Below are 26,682 nucleotides of genomic sequence, written 5' to 3'. Positions count from 1 at the left end.
ATCTCATGCTCATCTTATCATCCTCCACTGGTGCCCTGCCAGCGTAAACCGTTAGCGCAGGCGGGTGCACCATTCCATTATCATCCACAAAAAAAAAAAAATAATAAGGTATTCCCAGTTAAATTCCATAGACATTCAGTGATACCATCTTCACTGATTCACATCTCCGAAATCTGGGAGAATTTTGTGGCGATGAGACAAGTTTTTTCATGTCCATTTCTCGGAAAAATCTCCATGTATCGGAAAAAAATGCAACTAAGGTTTTTTGTAAAACCCACTTAAAGGTATAATAATACAAGTCTTAGGAGACTTACTAACATTGGGTTGGAAAAAAGAAATAAAAAAAGCACATTTTAAGTTTAAGTGTTATTGTACAATTTATTTTAGGAAGGAATATATTTAATAATATTATATGAATTTATTTATTTAATGGTATTCCTATTTTAGGAATTTATTTAATGGTATATTTTTACATGTAATTGAACATATCGAATTGTCTTATGCCAATCTTCATCAATAATGAACTATAAACTATAACCCGGAGACAAATTTGACATTATCCGAGTTACCAGGTTTTAGTTATTTTTAAATAAAGTTGTGGGACTATCAGAAATTAATAATATTACCCATTTTTATTAGTTACTCGGAAATAATGTGTAGGTGTTTGTTTAAAATGTATTATCACAAAATTAATAAAGTATAGGTATTAATAAATATTAGGTTTTTGTATATATATTTTTATTTTTCACTAAAATAAATACTTACTGCCTTTTTTATAAAACAAATTACCTTTATATGGTGTCATATATCTAATTTTAAATATTTATTAATATAAATTGGCGATTTTCCCCCAAAATTAGCGTCGATTAATTATTAATACTTAGTGTTTTCTGCAAAACATGATTTTTCGGGCTGAATTTAGGGGAGAGCACATCGGACATCTGGCAACACTTAATGAAACCTATCTATTTTGTCAATGGTCTAAACTTAATAATACTTCAGTCGTCTTGAGTCTACTTCCTTGCTTCAGTCCAATTATACCCAATCATAGAACAGTATCGTTACTTCAAATAATTTCATTAGCCAGCTATTTGAACGATTAGAACTGCCAAAAGCGCAACTGATTAGAAATTTATTAGTGATATTAAATATATAAATTGTGAATCCATTTAATACTAATAATTAAAGTAGAAAAAAATAGTGCAAGAAAATTATAGTGATCTCTGAAAACTTCAGGTATGTAAAGATCATTTTCTCTCGTTATTGGGTGCTGACTATCTGAGGCAAGAGTCATCAACTCTCAACAACACAGAACTCACAAACTAGCTACATGGTGTAATTTCTTGTGAATTTGCCACGATGGAAGATGATAAATGAATATGATCTCATATTCATCTTATCATCTTCCATTGGTACCCTGCCAGCGTAAACTGTTAAGGAAGGCGCATGAACCAAATGATTACGATCCATAAAATAAAAACAAAATATATTTTGATCTATCATAATAAATACAAATTTGATAAAATAAAACCAATAGAATGTAAACTATGAAACAGTACAGTTTAAGTTTAAACAGCAGATTAATTCATTTCATGATACAGGCAGGAAGCAGTCTAAATACCTACTATAGGTTAAACTGTATTTAGCAGTATGTCTCACCTGTTAACTGCAAATTCATCTACTTTTTTGTCTGTCTTCATGGTACAATTTGTCTTCATAATAGTTAGTAATGAATCCATAATTTAATGTTAATAATAATAATAGCCTTTATTACTGATAACTTTCATGTTTACAAATTTTCCTAATTATACATTTTGCATATAAATGTGTTAGAATTAGTTTATATTTAATGAATTGGTTTGATTGTTAACAGTTTGTCATAATGTGATATAGTCCTCCAAGTGTCTCCATAGAATACAATCCTTTGCTCTTTGAATCTGAACTTTTTCATACTGCCTTCCTAATATTGCTTTCTCATCTTTTAATTTGCCTGCGTCTGCTTCTTATGTATCCTCTTGGGTACCACTCTGTAATGTTTTTTGTTTATTTATGTATTTTTTCTCTGATCACATGGCCTGTCCACCTCCATTTCATAGACTTAACAGTGGTTTCAACATTTTTAAATATTGTTTTTTTCTGTGTTGTTGTTAGATTGATTTTGTCTCTTATTTTAACACCAATAACACTTCTTTCTATTAAGTTTTCACATACTCTTAGTCTCTGCATATGTTTTTCTGTAGTACTCCAAGTTTGGCACCCATATGTTTAACAGGGTGGGATACATGTTGAAAACTTTTGTTCTTTCAAAGGTATACCTTTATTTTTCATCACCTCGCTTAATGACCAGTACCTTTTCCATGAGTTTGTGACTCATCTTTATATTTCTTTCTGCATGATATCTTCTATTATTATTATTTGCCTTTATATAGTAGTTGTTTGTTGATAAATATTTGTACTTTTTATGTGTTAGTCATCATTTTTGTTTTTTTAGGATAGAATGTAATGTTAATTGTAATGAAATATAGAAAATCATTGTCAAGTACAATAATTTAAACTTGACTGCAAATGGGAACACAAAGATAAGATAATCGTTCAGTTGCGTCAAAAGGAAGGATTACATATTTTATTTCTTTGCAGTGGATAACCTGAAACATTCTAATTAAGTTTAATAACAATAAAATATATAAAAATCTGAATATAACGAAGCACCTTTAATTTAGACAATACATGATGGGTAAAGAATTTGCATGTATTTTTTTATTTTTTGGAATTATATAAACTAGGTGGAGGGCGTCGATATTCACAACACAGTTTTATACTTCTGTGAATATCATTGTTTCTTCAGTAAATTAGTACACATGTTTTCTGTATTAAGTAAATAAATAAATATATATATATATATATAGGTATTTATTAGGTGCACCCTCGGTTTCACCTGCTTGAAATTTGTTATTCTGTTGTATAAGCTATATTACTCTAAACTTTTTGTGTGAAACAGTAACAAACATCCATACTAACAAACTTTATAATATTAGTAAGATAATTATTGACACATGCAATTTTTTTTAATTATCAGTGCATAACATGAACAATATTCTATTCTAAGAAAGCAGATGTTCCTACTGAGGTAGACTTTGTATAAAGTCGTCTGTATCATTACTTGTCTCATTTATTTCAGCTGCCGAGTATTTTATTTTGTAATCTGACATACTAGTACTCAGGAATGGCATGTTGTCACAATGGGTACTTGAAGCCATCACATGATGACGTAATATATTTTGAACTTGTGATCCTCGACTCTTGTTCGTCATAGCGTAATTTAGACGGATGAAGAATACAATACTAAAATAATTTTACAATCGGAACCAGTACTCTCTGTATAACGTGTTCAACGACACAAACTCTTTCAACTTTACAATATTAGTTTTTTTTTATGTCACTGTGGTGGCAATTAAGCGGTAACCTTAATCTGTTGGTAAACGGTTACCGTAGCCTATATATACCTAAAACACCAGACATTATTGACAACCCTAGTAGTTTTAGTATTTGCGGAACTGAACACTGCATAGATCTACAGATATAATTATTTATATTTTATCAATTATAGTAAGGTAACTCGTGTGATTCGTATTGTTTTTCTATTATGAAGAGTAATGACCAGTAATGACTAACGGTCTTATTCATAAAAAAACTTATTGAAGGTTTATAGAAGTGCGTTATTCATAAACCTATTATAAAGCCTCGCTAACTAATAGAGGTTTATAGGACTGTTTTTATCATTATGTTGCAATCTTGACGTTGGACTGTTTTACCATATACGCAGGTGACGTAATCAGTGTTGCTATTTTAGTTGCTTCACCACTAAATCTAGCAGAATTAACTCCTCCAGTATTGAACAAATTATGTAAATTAATACATTTTTATACATTTTCCTATTGAATATATATAAAATTGTATTTTATTATTGTAATTGTATTTCTATTTAATAAAGTTAAGGGAAGATAGAAGTATTTTTACATAGTTTTTAAATATTACAATGATTTTTGGTTTAAATATGCATGTATTTTTATGCAAATTTTTAATATAATGGTTTCAAGTAGTTTTATTAATTCATTAATATTGATTTAAATATTTTGTAAAACTCGAGGTTTCTTTGCTATATAGTGGATTCAATAAAACATCGTTGGCAACACTGGTTCTGTCAAAACGATTGTTTTATTTAAAATTGCATGTTATAATTTACGATTGTTTTAATATAGTTACAATTCGTTAGAATTAGAATTAACGGATTTATTACATATTACGGATTTTCATTGTCTAGTAAATTTTAAAATGGATAAACAAAAGAGCACGAAGCGAAAAATGGTTGGAAGACGACAAGGTAAGATTGTGTTTACTTATCAATATTTGTTAATTTGTCCAGTTTTGGATCAAGTAAATTATTTTTTATGTACGACTTTGAATTTCACTTGTTTTAACTTTTTATTACATTCATTTAATGCATACCTTATTTTTGATAGAATTTATTGTTGGAATTGATCCGCGATCGTGTCGCCGTACTAGAGAATAAGAATACGGATACGAATACCAACAACTGTAAAAAGAAAGGATGGCTGGAAGTTATGGATAGGTTATTTATTATTTGTAGAAGCTAGCCCGTAGATTAGAGTAACTTGCATGCTTAGTATAATTTTATATGTGAATTGTTATTGCTCATGTACTTACACTTCAATATATTTTTCAGTTTTAATGCAATGTGCAAAGGTAGCAGACGCACATTGCAACAAATAAAAACTCAGTGGGGAGTCATCAAAATAAGTAAAAAGAAAAATTTAGCAGACCAGAGGCGATCTCTGAATAAAACTGGTGGAGGACCACCTACTGTGACTGTTCCAGTGGACAGTACAGACATATTGGCATGGTTACCGCAGGAGTTTTACGTGGACACCAATCTATATGACTCTGACGCTAAAACAGGAATTCCAGATGATCATGTAACCTATTTTTTATTTTTTCATTGCATATAATATAAAAAGTAAAGGTAGTAAGTGTAGGTTCATTAATCATTGTGTTCATATTTCAGATAAATGAAATAGATGTACCTGTTAGCGCTGTAAGTAATATATAATATGTAGTATCTATTATATCATGACATCAATGAACTCAGCATAATGTATATTATATAACATATATATATTATTTTTATAAAAGTACATGTTGTAATTAAAAGATTCCAGACAAACCTAGAGAACCAAAACTGAATGAAAAAGCACCGGAGATGCCAGAAATTATTTTGGAGATTGATGAAATTATTGAAAATGTAAGTAATATAGAACTTTTGAATATATTTTTGTGTGCTAAATGACTGGGACCAAAGATTATAAAGAGACGTTTGATATGATTGATTAAATTGGTTGGTATAATATGGTGTTTAATATACATAAATTTTGTTATTTCTTTTGTAGTCTCAAAGTGGCAGCACCAAAGAATATATTTCAAATGAAGGAAAGAAATGTAATAAAAAAAGAAAGGTACCCAAATAAATTTATACACAATAAAATACAAATATTTTTTATAATTAAATAATTGTTTTTTTTTATTATACAGCTCACAAATACAAACAATTATATACAAAAAATAGCTGAGACAGAGATCAAGAACAAAAATGAATTACATAATATACAAATGGATAATGAAAGAAAGAAAGCAAGAAATTTAGACTTGGAGTATGAAATTCTCCAACAAAAATTGATATTTTCTAGAAAGAAAAACAATCCAAGTATGTAGACAACTTGTAACAAGTTAAATATAAAATATAGTAAACAAAGTAAATTAACATAATTTATTTTATTAAAAATTATTTTGTATAAATGTATCCAAAATATATCAAGAGTGTCTTCTTACAGCACCATTGCCCATTCCTTCATCAATTTGATGTTGTGATTGAATGGTAACCTCTTCAAGATTCTCATATTCTGAAATTAATAATATTATTACTTTACAGGCCCATAATTTATTGAAAAATATAATGTATTGATACTTATCAAAATACAGCTTAAACAACAAGGATTAGAAACATGTCTGTATAACTATATTCAATGGATGACTGTGACTGCATCATATATCAGAAGATATAAATAACAACAATGTATAAACTACATTAAAACTTTGTCCTTTACACATAATCTGGATAAATAGTTTGAAAGTTACATATTCATAGCAGACCTGTGAGGCTTCAAAAATAATTAATTCTGGAAGATTTTTACAAAAATACATTTTCATATGAAGTCACAGGCAACCGCTAGTTGTAATAATTGTGTAACAGTGCAAATTATGAATGCACTGAAGTTGATAATCATTTCATAGTAAACAAATTAGTGTTTGTACAAAAACTTGTATTGTAATTTTTTTGTAAAAATTGTGTTTATTAAATAATATTGAAATAAATAAAGTAGTGTTTCATTAAAAGAATTACCTAATATATCGTCATTCCTACTCATAGCGATATTGTGGAGCACAGCTAAAGCCACTATAACTGCCTTTCCATTTTCCAGCGATACACTTAATCCATGTAGTAAACATTGGAATCTCTGTTTCCACACTCCAAAACATCTTTCCACACTATTCCGTGTTTTGATATGGGCAGAGTTATACCCTTCTTCCTTTCTACATACAGGATGCAAAATTGCTGTAAAAAGGTAGGGCAGAAGTGGATACCCTGAGTCACCAAGTAAACGTCCTCTAAAGTGACCATTATTAAACCTTTCTTTTATAATTGACTCAGTAAATATTCTACTGTCATGAGTACTGCCCCTCCATCTTGCTACAACATCTCTTATTACAAGTTTTGCATCACAGACAACCTAAAATCAAAATAATTAAGTACTTTATACATTACTAGTAAATATATATATATATATAAACCTTCCTCTTGAATCTATTGTAACCCCCCTTCAACATGCATTGTATAGTTTTAATGTGACTTTGTTTTATACTATGTAATGAGAATTAGTTAATCAAACAATATAGATATGTTTTACACATAATACATAATTTTATCACCTGCACATTCAAAGAATAATATCCTTTCCTATTTATGTAATATTGGGCTGCATCACCACCTGTTTTTTTAATTTTAATATGGGTACAGTCTATAGCCCCTGTAACCCCTGGAAAACCAGCCAGACTTTCAAAATTTGTCATACAAGACCGTTCCTCTGTGACAGTTTCTGGCATTTTTATAAAAGTGGAAGCAAGCTGAGCAATTGCCTTTGCCACCCTACTACATATCCTACTAACTGTGGGTTGACTGAGTCCATGAAGATCAGCACAATCATCCTGAACCTATGAAATGAAAGATATCAAGATTAATTATGAGTTTGAATTGTATGAAAACTTACATATAAAAACTTACATTATCCTATATATATATAAATATATGATTGATGAATGTATTGTAAAAAAAACTTACCTCTCTTCGTCCCCAACACCTCAAAGCAGTTAATACTTGCAACTCTGGAGAAACGGCACCACCTCTGGGATCTTGTTTTAGTTGATCGTACACCAAGGAAATTATATATCGAGCAGTACTTTTATTGAATCGGTATTTATATTTAAAGCACTTATCTGGTAAAAGAAATGGATTGACTTTTTTTTTAATGTTTTTTTTGACGAATTCTTGATATATCAATTAAATTAATTGTAGAAATGGTCGTAATTGCTTCCATTTTATTAATTAACGGAATAATTATTTCACAATTTTTAGGTTAAAATGCCGCTAAAGTAGGGAGTCGGCTCTGTTAACTTTATAGGCTCGCTATTTGACGTTTTAACTTTATCGGACCGCTCGGAGCGTTTATGAATAACGTTTTTCACTATCAGAGGTTTATCATAGGTTTATAGAGGGTTTATAGAACTGATTGCTAATGAACAGTTATAAGAACAGCTTTATAGAGCGTTTATAAATAGAGATTTTTATAAAGCCTTTATAGCTCTGTTATAGTGGGCTTATAAAGGCTTCTTAAGTTTTATGAATAACACCGTAAGGAATGAAGTCTTCTTCATAACAGAAAAACAATCAGTGTTGCTAACAACTAGGACAGAATATGCTAACATTGTCAAGGTCAAATGAAACGTCAATCACTTTACTCATTCAAATCCTACTTTCTCTCTTTGTAAATATGTTTCCTTCTCCTACATTATATTACTTGTGAGATTTTGTCTAATATGCTGCTTTTTTGTGTCTATGTATAATATTTGATAATGTATATTTATTTAACATATATTATATATATATTGAAGTTTATGTATTATATACTGGTACTTCATTTCTTAAAACCATTCATGTTGGCTGATATCTATTGACATAAGTTTATATAATTTTATATTTCCACTCATGCACCACTATTATATAGGCTCTATTTTTTTGTAAATACTCTCTTTCCAATGGGTGTCTGGAAGAGATTGTATTAGCGATAGGACCGCTTTTACTACTTAGGTACTTAATTTTATTTGGTTGGTGCAATAAAGTGACATAAATAAAAAAAATCGCATCGTTTATTTCATAGTTAAATTTATATTAAATGAATTATAAAAATATGCTATATTCTAAACAACAAGTAAATATGCTAAACAACTTAAAAATATCCAAAATATAGCATAAAATAACCTAAATTGGCAACACTGAAAGCAAATTCAAATGTAGAAAATATGGACTACATAGTACATACATAGACCGATTATTACTCATTCACGAGATTCAAGAGCATAGTAATGAAGTACCGAAGTGTCTAGAAGAGATCTTATAAGGCCTCTATTATTCAAGACTTTATATAAATTTATTTCTAACACTGTGAAGAAATTGTGATTGTTTTTAAGTCTTTGTTTTGAATAAGTTCGTGAGAACAAAAACATTTGACATTTATTATGAGTCAGGGTTGCCAACCTTAAAATATATAGCCTCATACGAATAAATAAAAAAAATCCATACATTGGTTCAATTCGTCTCTCTAACCTGGTACATCATAGTATTATGACCATGTTTCGACTTTCGTACTTTCCAAAATTATTAGTGACTGTTTTAAGGTTGGTTCTCCGTCAGTAACATAATTATTAACAGCGGTACCATAAGATATTTTGACCTATGATTGTCATAGGTCAAAAAAAATTATGTACGAGGTTAGATAGTGAAACTGGCCAAACATACGACATTTTACCCGATCTTTTATTTTTCATACGAGTCAGATTTTAGGTTGGCAACTTTATGAGCTAAATTCTTGTCAGTAGTTGTTAGACAGACGAGATTGCTTCATAACAATAACATATTGATAAGTTTGTAATGATGTAACATGCGTGTGATCTGTTGGTCCCAAGTATTTAATATAACAAATTATCTATAACTAGCGACCCGCCCCGGCTTCATACGGGTGCAATATATAACATACCTATCATTAGACAATACAAACATGTTTTGATTAGGGGTTACTCTTGAAAGAGCGACATGTAATTGAGCTGCCCTGCATTTTATATCTATGATATCTTCGGAAATATTCATTTAAATTGTAGACTGTAAATGGCCATATTGATCTATATTAAATGAACAATGTATTTAAGTTACTTAATTGGATAAAATTAATGCTGTGTTACTCAAAATCACTTGGTAAATAAGCAATTGCTACCCATAAAATGTAAAGGATAAAAAATGGTTATTGTGAGTTATCCTTAAGAGATAAACATATATCTTCGCGGACATTTGTATAGACCGTTTTAAGGTGTACAATACTGTAGTACCTACATTGTTTTGATATATCTCGTAGGGTTAAGCCAGCGTTTGCGTATGTAAGCGCAAAAAATGTGTTTATTTACAAGATCACATTCGAAACCTCGAAATTTATCAGGGTTTCTCTACAATATTATGCATGTATTATACATATGACATTTTTCTTGAATCACTCGTATCTATTAAAAATCCGGTTCAAAATCCGTTGCGTAGTTTTAAAGATTTAAGCATACATAGGGACGGACAGACAGCGACAGCGACTTTGTTTTATGCTATGTAGTGATATATATTTTTATACAGCTATAGAAATTATTGTCTGTAAATCATGAATTTATCATAATTTTATCGTGTAAAAAACGTGTACATAATGTATGTATAACTAGCTGTAGGTACACGCGAATTCGTCCGTGTGGAATAAAAAAGTTAAAGAGAATTTTTATAAAATAAAAGTATTCTAAGTTACTCCTTATTACATCAGCTACCTGCCAATAAAAGTCCCGTCAAAACCGGGTCAGCTATTTCAGACATTAGCCGGAACAAACAGATAGACAGACAGATATAAATTGTAAAAAATGTTATGTTAGTGTACGTAACGTATTAACATTCATATGCATGTATGCATGTAGTAAAAAACGGTTATTTCAATATTACAAATAGACACTCCAATTTTATGTATATCTATAGATAATAGAATTCTGCGTCCGCCTGCATATACGCAGGCGGGGCACCAATGAAGGAAGATAAAATGTGTATGTAGGTATAGTAGGTATGTAGTATGAGGTCTGCCCAATTACTCCTTCATGACAAATTCACTAGGAACTTATTACCATCTTATTTTTATTAACCAAAAATTATAAGGGCAATAATAAAAAAGAACATTCTAACCACATTTCTAGTTATTTATTTAAACTTTAATGCACAAATACAATATATGGCGAACTTAACACCTTAGGGCGTTCTCTATCAGTCCAAACCATAAGGCAAACTGAGAAGTTAGTAAGCGGCGCATTATAGTTTGTAAACATTTACGTAGTAACTTTAAAATAATACATATTATTAGACATACATATTTACATACGACACATAAATAAATATAATATATATATAAATATACATACTTGGTTTTACTGTAGCGGGAACACAACTACTATTTTAATAAAAACCAAATACTAGTAAAAATGTGTATTCTTCCCAAAAGGGCTCACAGCAAGAAGTAACGAAACAATATTAGTTCGTCAAAAGTGACATATAAAAAATATAAAGTTTATAAAAAGAATGTTAGACAAGCTGCCAGTAACATCCCACCCTCCTGTGACATAGTCACATCTTACTAAAAGTCTACTGGCAACTTGACCAGCATTTTCAGAGACTGACGGAGTATACGGCCAGAGGTGATTACCTCCGACGGTCACTGTTTGGGCCTGGTTGTGGTCAGAGGATCTCCTCAGAATTAGTGTTGGTAAAAACCCCTTAACAAAGCGAGACCAAAACACGTCGACTAAAGAATGAGTCTTCCGCTAATCACTTCTTCTGAGAAAATCACCCTCATCTAAAACAACCGAGACCAGATGATATTGGAATGATTCAACTGAAATGAAATGTGTGAGAGCGGGTGAATAGAGCCAACGAACGCCGTCCTGTTGTCCGAATAGATCGTGTCTGGGATCCTCTTCTGCTTATAAAACGTTTAAGGCATATGAGCGCACTGTAGGTGGATAAAGAAGCATGGTCCTAGGTCCATTAAAACATCCAGACGTTAAGCAGGCGAACAAAGCAACGTGTCTCTTCTCCTTTCTCCTTCCGACTGTCACCAACATCGGTCCCATATAATCCAAACCAACGAAAGTAAATAGACGACGATAATGGGCTAATCATTCCGCTGGTAGGTCGCCCATAAGCCGAATAAATGGTATAGACTTCAAAATAATGTATCTCGGACATCGATGGACAGTGGCACGAAGAGAATTCCTTAAAATCAAGAATCAGTATATTTGTTGTCAAGAATCCAGTATCATCATCTGCTTCTTCCTTATCCCATTTATTTGGGGTCGGCGTAATATGTTTTTCTCTTCCATTCATCTCTGAATCCAGAATCCAGTATATTTGTTGTAATTCATTAATGACGAGATTTAGTTGGGCAGCTTGACAATGGTAAAATAAAATCAGAAGACGTACGGTGCAGTTACGGCCATCGAGAATGTAAGGCCACTTTGTATAATATGGAATATCAGAAGCTCCGACTCTGCCTGGTAAGCGGATGTCACCCCGCGGATCTAAAAATGGGGATAATCTCCTTAAATGGCTACGAGCCTTGCGGGGAACTTGCCTTTTCAGTGCTTCTAGCTCTTCAGGAAAGGATTCCATCTGACACTTACGTAATATGTCTTCTTCAGCTTTGGCCACATCTTCTGCAGATAATGGTATCAATGAAAGACGAGGTGATGATGATGACGATGCTATCTGAGACGATGATGACAAATTTCGTCGTAAAATACATGAATGATATCCAAAATTCTCGAGCTTCAGTCCACAAGTACCCAAAAATATTTTTAAAGTCTGTGCAAAAGAAACGTTAAACAGTTTATGTGTTCTTTCTTAAAAAGTAATGCCTGAAAAAACGAGTAGCTAATAGTGCTGCCTGAAGCTCTAGATACATTATGGAGCCCGATTCATTAGATTACACATATCTTAATGAAACATAAACGTAGGCAAATTTACTAGCGTAATTCAACATGCTCTTTATTAAACTGATCAAAAAGATATCAATAAAGAATACTTTAGAATTTAGAAAACTATTTAAGCTGTTGAATCACATTTACCAAACTTTAGATTAATCAAGATCTAGCAGATCGTCCCAATTCATGTTAGAATGCCAAATGTTTTGAATTAGTACTCTACCTTGAATTGTTATTGGAGAGAATACCTATGGATCATATAATATCATGACGTGAGATAATAGTGAAACATGTGGAACCTCTAATAAAAAAATTAAACCGAAATCTCTATCTCTATCAAAAAATATAATTATATGAGTTTCATATTAAACCTTTTAAAAGGTTTATGCTCTAAATATTTTAATTGTCTGTAGGTCTGCCGATAACAATCAGCCGTTGCAATCAATAAACAATCAGCCCGATTCCACAATAAACCACTAGTCTGAAAGCTGCTGTGTGGGAACCTACAAGTAGTAGTATTTAAATTTTGAATAGTACGATCATGAAGAGAGCCAGATGAATGAGGGTGTTTCAATACACCAAGTGCCTCTAATCTAAACTGGGCCCTAAACAGCACGAACTAAGAGTAGGTTCTTTATCAACAACTCTAGCATGATTAATAACTTCGACGGGTTTAGTTTGACTGTCAAAGACACCATGCAATACCCAACCTAAACTAGTAAGGGTCGCAACTGGCTGTGAACGTGTTCCCGACCTAATACCACGTGATACACTAAGGTGCCAATTTTCAGCTCCAATTAATATAGTTGGTATGCCATCATATGCCAGTTCCTGAGATATATCTGACAAATAATCATACTCAGTAATATCAGAATACCGAACAGTTTGTGATGTCAAATTTAAATTGTCTATAGACATAGCATTTTCAATATTAAAAATATCCGATCCGAATTTTCCGCGTATTTTAAAATCTACATATTCAACTTCGTCCTCTCGAACCGCCGACACCCTGTACACGAATATGCCCCTTAGGTCCACCTACCGTTTAGAAATACAGGCATCTATAAGAGTTTAAGTTTTTTTGCATCTTACCCATGGGGGCGAGTTTGCTTCGCACTGGTCGATCCTGATGTAATAGCTGAATCGATGCAGTACTTCAGGGAATGGAGATGTTTATTCCAAATTCCCAGGTACCTGTCGGTGGTAGATCTCAATCCTGGTATGGCGGATCCTGCGAATACTGTTCTCATCTCTGGGCGGGAGCACCACAATACCAGCTACTTCCGTTTGACTGCATTCAGAACCGAGCAGCCAGAATTATTGGTAATCAACGTCTATGTGACAGACTCGACCCATTGGCTTTGCGGCGAGATATTGCATTTCTGTGCATTTTCTACCGTATATATCACGGGGAGTGTTCTGAGGAATTGTTCGGATTAATACCGGCTGTTGAGTTTCACCACCGTACCATCCGCCAGAAACTGAAATACCATCCTGATCATCTGGATGAATGGCGGTCTTCCACAGTGCGGTTTTCTAGAAACTTTGCCACGCACAACCACATAGTGGAATCACCTTTCAGCAGTGGTATTTCCGAACCGATACGATATTGAAACCTTCAAGAAAAGAGCTTATTTTCCTTTCCTTTTTAAAAGGCCGAAAACGTGCTTGCAATTCCCCTGATGTTGCGGGTGCTCATGGGCGGCGGTAATCACTTACCATCAGGTGAGCCGCATGCTCGTTTGCCCCTGTGTTATAAAAAAAAAAGAGTGAAGAGTACACAAGATACGTGTGATTCGTTGCTGTCGGAAGGGCAGCCATTTAAGCTGAGAACGGTAAGATGAGACGTCATATTTACGAAGTCCAAAAATGAAACGTATAGCATTAATGAGCAAACGACCTAATTTGTTCAAGAGGTCTTCATTCATGTCTGAGCAGCACACATCAGCATAATCAAGGATAGGCAGTACCAGCAATTGAATAAGCAAGATCTTTGTTTTACTCGGATCTGTGTTAGTATAACCTCCTAGTAGAAATCTGTGGTCAGGAAGAAAAAACGGTACGTACTCCAACACCTGCACCATAATAGTTGTAATATATAGGGGGAAAGAGGATTGTTAGTAATGTGGACTAGTAACCCCATTGCTAGCAACGGGGTTATTAGTAAGGTTGACCTCCACGTGGTTCCCCCTGAAAAGCAACGTTATAAATTCATTGTGAATTTACCACGGCGAACTAACCTGACCTCGTGATCATCTTGTTATCCTCCTCTGGTGTCCCCCAGCGTGTAACCGTTAGCGCAGGTGCACCATTCATAAAAAAAATATAATATTAAATGTGTCAAATCAAATCAAGTTTATATTGTAAATATTTTTATTAGTGTTATTAATAACTGTATATTATGTGACGGGACGGGAGTAGTAATGATACACGAAGACCGTTTCAACCGATCTACACTGTGCACACAATACTTTGACGGCCTCTGACTTTAACATTTATATTCATGAGTATGATGGTTTGTGTCGGTCTCTGTCTTCTATTTATAATATGTATTTACGAAAAAAAATATCTATGTACATATTTGTATCAGTTATCTACTACCTATAACACAAGCTTTAGTTAGCTTAATTTGGGTCTAGATGGCGCTGTGTGAATTGTGCCGAGATTCTTTTATTATTATGATATATGGTGGTTCTATTTTTAAAGTTCGAGTTAGGACTGTTATGTTCAAATCAGAACTCAAACTCAGATCAGAAGAAAAACTTGTACTCAAAAATAAACATCATTATATCAAACTTTATATCATAATTGTAATTAGATTTAATCTTATAAACCTCATTTATGGTGGCATTTAAACTTATAAATCATATTAATTAATTAAAAATAGACTGTGGTGGTTATCTCACTCAAACTAGAAGGCGGAAATCTGCTTTAGCGCCGCCCCGCAAAGCAGATTTCAGAGACTACAACGCTGTTTTGTTTGCAATTGACAGTAACAATTATTAATATTAATAACTTCTTTATTTTGCAGCTGGAGAATCATCATGAGTGACTATCTGTATGGAAGCGGTAACAACTTTGATGAAGAGTAAGTATTCTGGAAAGATCATTATTATCATTTCTAATCTTTATACTGACTTACTTACTTACTTTTTGATGGTGCACCCTCCATCTTCTCATTCGATACGTTCTTGACAGGACAATCATGGTCATGTGTATATAATGGGGTAAGAGGCTGATGTCATCCGCCGTACGACAGTTCCCTACTTCTCTCTACTGGCTGCCATTTTGGTACACTAGTGGAGTTGACTGCCTACTGCTGCTTTGACTTGGTCGGTGCATCGCACGGGTGATCGTCACCCACGTACGCCAGCATCTACTAAGAATGACCTCTTACATCTATTGTATTTTGAAATGCGTTGTCACGAAATTTAGAATCTCTGCCACCCTGTGTCAGACAATGTCACATTTTGTCGACTCCTTGCCCACTCCACTGCCCCCTAATATGTGACATAATTTATCTATGACCCATACCCATATACATCTCAAGACAATAGTAATTAAAAAGAAATTGTTTGTTTATAGGTGGAGTTTTCCAACCATCGACGAATTTTGTGAAAATAAACTTTTGTACAATGTAGGTTTACTTTTTTATGTTTTAGCTTATAAATAGATAATATTCTTATTTACTGAACTGATTTATTTTCGTAAATATTGTGACCTACATTGAATGAAATATTCAATGTAGGTATAATATCGTTAGCCGACACTCTGCAGCCACGGCTAATGTACCTATGTACATACTATGTTATAGTTACTTTTTTCCATGTCTACTTTTTTCTCCCGACGAAGATATGTCGTAACGCGTCCACAATATTTCGATACGGTTTTTTTTTCATTTAAAAAGTTTATGTGATAGAGATAGATTTTAGCTAATTCTACAAACCATCTATCACAAATCAAAGAGAAAGCTATCTGATATCTCAGTACATTACGATATCTCGTATGGGTTTCTTCAGGGAAATTACATCGGTGCTAATGTAGGTACAAGTAGGTACTTATTTTGTGTTATACTTGTAGAACCTTCTATATCTACAAGTAGGCTGTCGACAGTAAATCGCTAGCACACGACGCCCGTACTGCTAGTTGTATGAGGTATTTATGTAAGTTGTTATTTAGTTGAAATTAGGCTGCGAAATTACAGGGTATTTGGGCTCACAAACTTTCGCGTTCATAACATTAAAATAAGTTTATACTATTTTGGCTGTATTTTGTTACTTTAAAACAAATAAATCTTTCTTTTTTTGTTCAAGACCAAGACACGTACTACAAAAAATTGCAATTATATAAATAATAGGATATGTCCTATTATTTATAGAATTGCAATTTTTATATAATTCTTTATACAAATCTATATTTGAAACTGGAAAGACATAAGTTGCGAGCATTATTGATGGTAACCGCAAAGCGTATGTACCTAGTATGTACATACATGTACAGCATCATTACATTGACTCATTGTGTGACGCCCGTGGCTACACCTTCAACCTAAACACAGCTTACAAAAGCTGTAAGGCAGTTGGAATAGATGGGGAAAAGCCTCCACGTAGTGGACTTTATAGACAACAGTCTACCTCTATAAAACTAGAAATTATTAAATTAAAACGCACCTTGGAACACGGTATAGCTTTGCACAGCATGGTTTTAAACAAAATTAATATATAAGTTATGACTAAACTGAAAACACGTAAACGTGTGACGTGAGATAATGATGGCCTCTAAACTAGTCAACTGTTAACTATTCAGGATCCTATACTGAACGCAGCAGAGTCAGCGGTACCGTACTTTAACGAGGTGAGCTATTCTCCTATTCCTATTGTGTTATCTTTCATCGACAATTATTTGTATTTTTTTTTATCAGTAGATAGATTAATATAATTTAATTTAAACGAGTTCGTCGATATTTTGGAAATATGTATATAGAGTCGTTCACACACGAAAAAATATATAAATATAAAAAATAGTAAACTTTTATTTATTAAAATATATACATATGCATGTTACTCTTGCCAATATTATAACTTCTTGTAGAGATGGTAATAAACAATTTTTTTTTTTCAATATGTAACTAATAAAATGTTATTAATTAACTTATAAAAACTACTATGTCCAGTAACTACAATCTAAAAGTCCACGCGAGTGTAAACCACGTCATGATTTTTATTACATTATTTATACATATTACTACTTACAGAATACCATGGAATTTAATGACCAGCAGCAACCTTCCGGGTCCGGCCCAGAGCAAGTAAGTGTAATATGTTACATTATGAAACATATTTTACATATGCCAATATTTTAATTTCATTTATCTACTTTGGAATGACAAACAATATGTTGGTCTACCCGCTGATCATCACGTCATCATGTGACACCCGTGGCACCACTTATACGTCCGGCATTCAATCGACGAATATGTTAAAAATTAATTCAAAGATATTTAAAAAAGTATGTACGACTGCCAAGGCACTTCTTATAAAGAAAATAAAATCAAGACTTCTAAAAATAAAATTGAAACAATCTGGAATATAATACGGAATCAGGTAACGCAAAGTCGCGACATATTGAATATGAATTAAAAACAGAACGATGTTGTTATTGATAAAAATTTTAGTTAATTTTATTTAAAATTTTAGTTGTTAGTAAAACTTTTGGTACTTAGTTTTCAAACAATACGAAGTTTAACTTCGTCACCTAATGTAGCTGAAACATAATACAAAAAATACTATAAATCCTTGCGTTCATGACTTCCGTTTTCATCACATCAGTTGCTCCTGTATCATACAACATTTAACGCTCTCAATTTAAAAGATCCTGATTTAGGGTCACTGTTATCAGTGGCCATAACTTGCCATAGCATATATATGTTGGTGGACACTATTCTGCCTAATTTTGAATTTAAAATCAGTCTGTATTTTTGTAAAAATGTACAAGCACAATTGAAAAGTATAAGAGCTGTTTCTTGTCAGTTCTTAACTCTAATGCTTTCCAAACTGACGATAGTTTTTGACATATCATAAGAGTGTATAATAGACCTACATTAATAAAGATATTTTGATTTGATTTGATATAAATTTTCTCAGTGGCCACAACGCCACTGCGACGGCAATCTGCCACAGTAGCGCCAATACACCACGCTATTCTCGTAGTGTCAGTAGTCCTCTTTCATAATTATTGGCTATTAATATAAAATAAAATGTTATATATTTAATCAGGTTCAGACGCCGCAGCAGCATGCACAAATATTCCCAGTAAGTAACCTACTAATAACATACCCAAATTAAATATAAATATTAGTATTAAGTACTCGAAATAGAAAACAGTCTGTCAGTTCACCTGATGGAAAATTATATTTTTTACATATACATCAGATAAGCACCACCAATATCGCAGAATACACTTTGTCACCCGCGGCTCGTCTCATGCATTTCCATTCATGAGGAGTAAGTTTTTATACCTTCGTACTCCCCCATTCGGACCCCAATGGAGTGAAATTTAATAATCCATATCCATATTCGGCGATACAGTCTCTGATGATTCATATCCGTATCCGCGGATATACGAGTACATTTAGCCGTAATAAGGGCCACGTCTTTAGTATGCAGAACTATTAGGCGCCTCATCTGTGACTTTAGTGTGAAATGTGGATATGTCACATAATGTCTATACAATGATTATGGTAGATTGAAATAAAGATATACCTAGTCCAGCCAAAAGTATTGTTACAAATCAAATGATTTTTTAAGGAAGTAATGTAAAATTATTCAAATTTATACCTACATATTTATTAAAGTCTCATCAAAAAATAAAAAGACTTTCTATTCTAAGTGGCCACATTAGACTGCTGTTTGGCCACGAATCTATGGATTAACATACTGCTTCCAAGAAGTAGGCCTATCCTCTATAACTGACCCTACTTTGAAGTCTAAAGGGTTGAGGTCTGGGGTAGATGAGGGCCAGTCTTCAGCTCCCGGAATGTTGGTTTCAAACCAGGCTTGGGTAGTTCGTGCATTGTAACTAGGTCAGAAGGCACGAGTCAGAGTCCTGTAGGAAAGTCCACTGTATATTTTTAAAAAGTGTGTTGCTGAGAGGTTCATAATCAGCCAAGACTGTATCATCAGATACTATCTCTAATTTATAGGATTTATTATATATGACTACAAATATATGATTCTACTATTTTTGTGACTGCACATTTTCTACTGATAGCTATAATGAATTTTATTAAAACACGTTTTTTATTCGTAGCTTTCGGTGATATTATGTAAAGAAGGTATTGTAAATATTTTTTAAGTAACATTATTTTTTAACACACTTCCACCAAGAAACAAAATTGTAATAATTAATTGAATACGTAGTGTTTATAAAGGTTTTAAGAATTAGTTCCCTTTGACAAATTGGTTATTTATTATTATATATATGACAATTACAGTATGCCAGTAAAAGAGGTAACAATTTGCGGCGTTATTACTAAATAGAGACCAGACAACCTTATGATGGAACGCCTTGATTTTGCTTTGCCCTTTATATCTAGAGGCTCGAAGGAAGCAAATCTCACCCGCAAAACAGACAACTTGGAGACAGAACAATTCATACTGAACAGTGTTGAAAACCTAGTTAAATTTCACAGCAAAACTTATATTTACAAGATTTCTTATACATAGTTTATGTATCAAATTTGTACAAGAAAATACGTTAGGATTGAAAATTATATGCAATAAGAAAAATAAAGAAAATTTTTTGTTTACAATTGTAGAAATCGGGTGTTGGAAGGCCAGAGACAACGGAATTTGAGGGCGTACATGAATTTCAGATCGACATTAATGGCGACCTGAAACGTTTACAGGTAATTAATATCATAAAAATATATTACTACATAATAATGTATAGTTATTATTATTCTAGCATTATCTATTTATTAACATGTAAAGTAAATTCGTTGATCTTTTTTTTACGAAAATTGCGTGATCTTAATTTGCTTGGATTAAATTTCGCGCACTTATAGTTTTTTTTTAATATTATTTTTTTATTAAGCTACAATTATGTATACGTATTAATTCATTTATATAGAGAAGACTAATATTACTAAATTTTATATAATCATGTTTTCAAAGGATATGTTGGAATTATCCTTAAATAAATTCAAAGCATCTGTTAAATCATATTTACTGAGCAAAGCCTATTACTCACTAAACGATTACTTGAACGACGAGTGTGCATGGCAATAGTTGTTCATGCACTGAATTTTCATTTAATGTTAGACATAGACACCTATATAAATATACATTGTAAATAAATTGGCTTTAAAAAAAAAAGTAATTAAATTGAGTTTCTTGCCAGTTCTTCTCATTTGGATCTATATACCAAACTGGACGGTAGGGAAAAAAAATAAAATTAGAATGTAAAAATTTGACGTTTATAAGCGGCTAAAATGCCCTACATGAATAAATGATTTTTGAATTTGAAATTCAAAGAAAATGCTGCAGTGATTCTTCGTCTTGGCCTTGAACGCTGCAACGCAACAGAAGCTGAGAGCTTTTGAATAAAGATTACTTCTTTACTGGAAGCTTAAATAACTTATTGTAAGCACTTTTTAATAGTTATATTTTTTTTTACCAATAATTCGGAAAGCAGACTCAGCACAAGAAGAACTAGCAATATCTTCCATGTTGATCTTTTAAATAAATATTGTTCAGTATGACATTTTTAAGATTATGTGTGAATACAAACCGCGAATAGTATATCCTTAGTTATATAAGTTCTGTTTCACAATATTGTAATGTATTAAATGATAAATAATTATTAATTTATATCTTCAGTATGGAATTGACAGACTTTTCATCAAACCAAACGATACGTTTGGCGTTGATGTTAAGGTAACACATATGAGTGAACAGCAAATGTTCCTACGTGCATGTACTTGCTTCCAAGAAGAGATTCAGGCACAGAATCGCGTTGAGACCTGCCTCAATCATCGAACAGGCAGTACTGGTTAGTATAATATTTTATGAAATACCTACATACTTCAAATATCTTTAATGTGTGATCAGAAGTTAGATAATGTCGTTACGAAATATACATTGCGATATAACTTTTAATCATTGAAATAGTAATTAATATTTTAGTAATATTTTTTTATTATTTATATTTACTAATTATTGGAGTGTAAGGGGTATGAAACTATTATCTCTAACGTCAACCCAAACGTCAACCTTACTTGCACGTGGTACACTCTGCTGACAAACGGACGAGGCTCTGAACAGTACTTAACAAAAACAAAACTGATAGCAGTCACATTGGGAGTACATCAGAGCTCAGTACTTAACAAAACTGTACAATACTTAACAAAAACAAAACTGATAGCAGTCACATTGGGTGTATATCAGGATTCAGTACTTAACAAAATTGTACAATACTGAACAAAAACAAAACTGATAGCAGTCACATTGGGTGTATATCAGGGTTCAGTACTTAACAAAACTGTACAGTACTTAACAAAAACAAAACTGATAGCAGTCACATTGGGAGTACATCAGAGCTCAGTACTTAACAAAACTGTACAATACTTAACAAAAACGAAAACTGATAGCAGTCACATTGGGAGTACATCAGAGCTCAGTACTTAACAAAACCGTACAATACTTAACAAAAACGAAAACTGATAGCAGTCACATTGGGAGTACATCAGAGCTCAGTACTTAACAAAACCGTACAATACTTAACAAAAACGAAAACTGATAGCAGTCACATTGGGAGTACATCAGAGCTCAGTACTTAACAAAACCGTACAATACTTAACAAAAACGAAAACTGATAGCAGTCACATTGGGAGTACATCAGAGCTCAGTACTTAACAAAACCGTACAATACTTAACAAAAACGAAAACTGATAGCAGTCACATTGGGAGTACATCAGAGCTCAGTACTTAACAAAACCGTACAATACTTAACAAAAACGAAAACTGATAGCAGTCACATTGGGGTACATCAGAGCTCAGTACTTAACAAAACCGTACAATACTTAACAAAAACGAAAACTGATAGCAGTCACATTGGGAGTACATCAGAGCTCAGTACTTAACAAAACCGTACAATACTTAACAAAAACGAAAACTGATAGCAGTCACATTGGGAGTACATCAGAGCTCAGTACTTAACAAAACTGTACAATACTTAACAAAAACAAAACTGATAGCAGTCACATTGGGAGTACATCAGAGCTCAGTACTTACTAATCCCCTTCCTGTTTTCTTAGTTCAGAAAGCGCGGCAGACTTAATTTCGCATTTATAATATTAGTAATGATAAAGTTACCTCTGACAAGTTGATTTAGATGAAGAATTATGTGACACTATAGGTAAGAATGAATATGTATGCTCGATTGAAATATTTTTAATATTGCAGTGAACCAAACAATGAATGTACTACGTTCCTGCGACCCCAATATGGAGCGCGTTTACTATGACGGTGATGATACCCAAGAGAGCTACTATTTTTCCACCGTTACGAAGCTAGAAAGCAATAAGACTATGCAAACATGTACTTATAAATTTGTATGTAAAAATACCTGCGAATCGGGTATAAACCGACGAGATATCGCAGTAATCTTTACACTAGAAAACGAGAAGTAAGCAATAAATATTTTTACACTAATCGCATCTGCACATATTACGAATATGTATCTATAGAGGACACCTGTTGACGATAATCATTAATCAAAGTACAACAATAAATAAAACATCTATATAATTCCGCCATATTATTGATGGTCCGCCTTACGTCAACGTGGTCGTGGTACTGGGTCGCGTGTTCGATACCTCGCACAGTACAAACATTGTATTCATGAGTATAATTGTTGTAGTGCTCTGGGTGTTTTTTATTTATATTAATGTATCTACTCGTATTCACAAAAGTATTTAAGTATCGGTATCAGTTGCCTAGTATCCATAACATAAGCTTAGATTGGGACTACATGGCGTTGTGTGAATTGTCCTAGGTTAAATAAACTCATTTTTATTATCAATCAAATATTAGGTGGCATATTGACAATATTAATGTATTTAAAACAGTACAATGATATCATATAATAAATTTCTTTTACTGGTAAAAATTTTTTTTTTAACAGTGTAATGTTCTCTCAACAGGGGTGATGCATTGGGTCGAAAATTATTGAAAGTTAAAGTATGCCAGGGTCCGCGCCGAGACATGTTGAATTACATGAACAAAAATACTAAAAATGTATCTCAATCTACTAATGATAGTGATACAACTAGGACGGTTACAAAGACAATAAGAAAAAGGAAAATTGTTGAATCCAAAAAAGACATGGAAGATTCGAATGATTGGAATATACCCTTACACGCATTAAAAAAGAAGAAGGCAGATAACCAGATCTACATAATACCTTCGGTATGTACCTGCCCGTCACCTTAAGATTGTGAAATCCTTTAGTTTATAATCTATCTAATATTGAAGGCCTCTAGCTCTTCCGATGGTCGCGGGTTCGATTCCTCGCACTATATACCGTTGTATACGTGACATTTGTATACGTGAGTATGATTGTTTATATCGGTCTTGGTATTTTCTATGTATAGTATATATGTATTTAAAACAAAGTATGTAAGTATATATATTGTCTAGTACCCATAACCAGGAGCCTAGTTTAGCTCAGGTCTAGATGGCGTCGTGTGAGTTGTCCAGGTATATTATTATTATTTTCTAACGACGTTGTGATCAATCAGTAAATTATGAACAGTACAATATTGCTTATAATACAACCCGCAACATCAGCACTATTAGAGGTGAGTTGTCTGGTTTTAAATGTTGAATTAACATGTCATCATCATTTCGGGCGCAGGATGTCCATTGCTAAACAAAGGCCTTCCTCAAAAATCGGTCCTGCGTTGCTCGCATCCAACGCTTTCCAGCGGTCTTTACCAGATCGTAGTTCCTTGTCGGAGGTCCTCCCACACGTTATCAGCTCCGCGGTCGCCAATCGAGAACTACTACCCTAAAGGGCCATCTGTCCTACGAGCTATGTGCCCTGCCCATTGCCACTTCAGTTTCGCAAATCTTTGTGCTATGTCGGTTACTTTGATTCTTATGCGGATTTCCTCATTTCTGATACTATCACGCTGAGAAACTCCAAGCATCTCTCCCTCTCCATTGCCCTCTAAATGACTCTAAACATATTTATGAGGCCCATAGTTAGCAACCCATCTCTGTGCCGTAAGTCATCACCGGCATCACACTTTGGTCGTAAACCTTCGTCTTGAGACTGTGGTAATTTAGACGAAAATATATATTGGAACTTTTTTAATACTTCTATGGTGGCAATCAAGCATACAGCCCATCTGATGGTAAAAAATCCCCGAACGGTGACCCATCCGAGTTGGATTCGACTGAATAAACATGTAAATGTAGACAAAGAGAACGAGAATAACAGCGCGCCGCCAGTTTAGACATTCCCGCGTCTGTCACTCGAACGAGCGCCAAATTTTTAATACTTAATAAACATATCAAAATGTCTGATTATGGAGAAAAGATATAATTATAGACTTATTGATAATTTATAGATATTGAAAAATAATTGTTGTGGAATGAAAGAAAGTAAATAACGCGATGACTGCGAACAGGGATGAATGGAAGCGAAAAACATATTACGCCGACCCCAAATAAATGGGATAAGGAAGAAGCAGATGATGATGAATTGTTGTGGAATAAAAAATACAATTTTAAAAGAAAGTAAAAACCATGAAATATACTCGCTGCCGCTCGCGAAAGAGTGAACACAATAAAAATAGTAAAACGCAGTCGCTCACGATTGCGTGCGCTGGCTTTCCCGCACTGAATCGCGCGCGTGAAAGAATCTGTCATGTAACGGGCAGTTTATGACAGCGTATAGTTGACTAACAACAACGACCGAATGGGGAAATATAGTACTATACGTCTTCAGAGCACCGGCGTTAAACGTTGCGTTTCGCATCGTTAGTCGAAGTTCGAAATGACCTCTTCTTAGAAGTCGTCGGCAACTTACCTGCAATTCCCGTGGTGTTCATGGGCGGCAGTGATCTTACCATCATGTGCCAAGAACGTTTGCCCTCTATGCTACAAAAATGACTCTTTAACTGACTTTACACAACATTCATTCATGCGAGAAAGTGCGCAATCATGTGCAAAAATTTTTTAATTTTGTTCACCTTTTCCCGCAAGATTGCTCGTGTTAGATTGTATTTCCTGAAAATAATAAGATGTAAAGTTGCAACCGCCGCCAATATACATGAATAGCACTATAGACATTGTGTTCCCTCCGATCGATCTCCCGTCCAATTCGAACGGGGATTGAGCCGAGATTAGAACCCTTGGCGCCTGCCCTCGAGTTGCCTTCAGATTAAAGTCGTAGCTGTCAGGCAGGAGTTGGCCTTCAGCCGTTTTATAACTCCTTCCGCTGCTTGGAGTGCTATCTGCACTATCGTTTGTTCAGTAAACTTATAAAGACCAGCTGCGGCCAAGAACATTAGAATATTTCGGAAACAAGAACATTATGTCGTCATGTGACATCATTCCTCGTACATTGTTATTGCCGGAGAAATAAGATTTCACTTCGGTAAGCTGTTTTTTATTGTTACATTTTCCCATCAAACCCAAACAGCTTGCAAAAGTGCTTGGCGGCTGAAAACTATGAGACAGAAGTACGTTTAACGACTATGTTTATATATGGTATATGTTTTATATATTTGATCTAAGTATTTAATTCATATATATTTATAGCTATATATATATGAATACATATACATTATGTTTACTATGTGAATGGCTGTGCGACTGTACGTGTATGTGTTGTTTACATATATTTTGCTTTTTGTATTATGTACTAAAAGTGTGAATTATTTTGTTTACAGATTTATGTCAAAAACCGATTATTGTTTCATAAACTGATTAAGACGAATATCAAAGCGTTAAAATCTCACATTGCCAAAAATAACGAAGAGGATGCAGAACATTTAAATGCTAACATAGCTGTGCTGAAACGCGGACTCAGTTCAGTTTAGGCAAGTATATTAATAATGTCTTATAATAACCCGGAACAATTCACATAGAGCCTTCTAATTCCAAACTATGCAGACCATGTGTTATAGGTATAAATATTAAACTATAACTGGTACAAAAT

General features: G+C 33.3%; 1 protein-coding gene and 1 pseudogene across 1 annotated transcript; one reads left to right on the top strand and one right to left on the bottom strand.

The window, feature by feature from the left end:
- Positions 1 to 5,772: 5,772 nt before the first annotated feature.
- On the bottom strand, positions 5,773 to 7,742 carry LOC131855157 (putative nuclease HARBI1; annotated as a pseudogene).
- Positions 7,743 to 17,847: 10,105 nt separating this feature from the next.
- LOC131855160 (cellular tumor antigen p53-like) lies at positions 17,848 to 26,563 on the top strand. The gene is made up of 7 exons (XM_059206404.1): positions 17,848 to 17,961; positions 18,729 to 18,764; positions 20,270 to 20,359; positions 21,333 to 21,504; positions 22,917 to 23,139; positions 23,657 to 23,921; positions 26,414 to 26,563. Exons 1-7 carry the CDS (start codon positions 17,848 to 17,850, stop codon positions 26,561 to 26,563), a joined length of 1,050 nt encoding a protein of 349 aa, XP_059062387.1.
- Positions 26,564 to 26,682: the final 119 nt, after the last annotated feature.

Source organism: Achroia grisella, unplaced genomic scaffold (genome assembly GCF_030625045.1).
Source record: "Achroia grisella isolate CSIRO2021 unplaced genomic scaffold, CSIRO_AGI_Agris_v1 utg1314, whole genome shotgun sequence".
In the NCBI taxonomy this organism is placed as follows: domain Eukaryota; kingdom Metazoa; phylum Arthropoda; class Insecta; order Lepidoptera; family Pyralidae; genus Achroia; species Achroia grisella.
The sequence above is the reverse complement of the archived record's forward strand: the minus strand, read 5'-3'. Positions and strand labels throughout refer to the sequence as shown.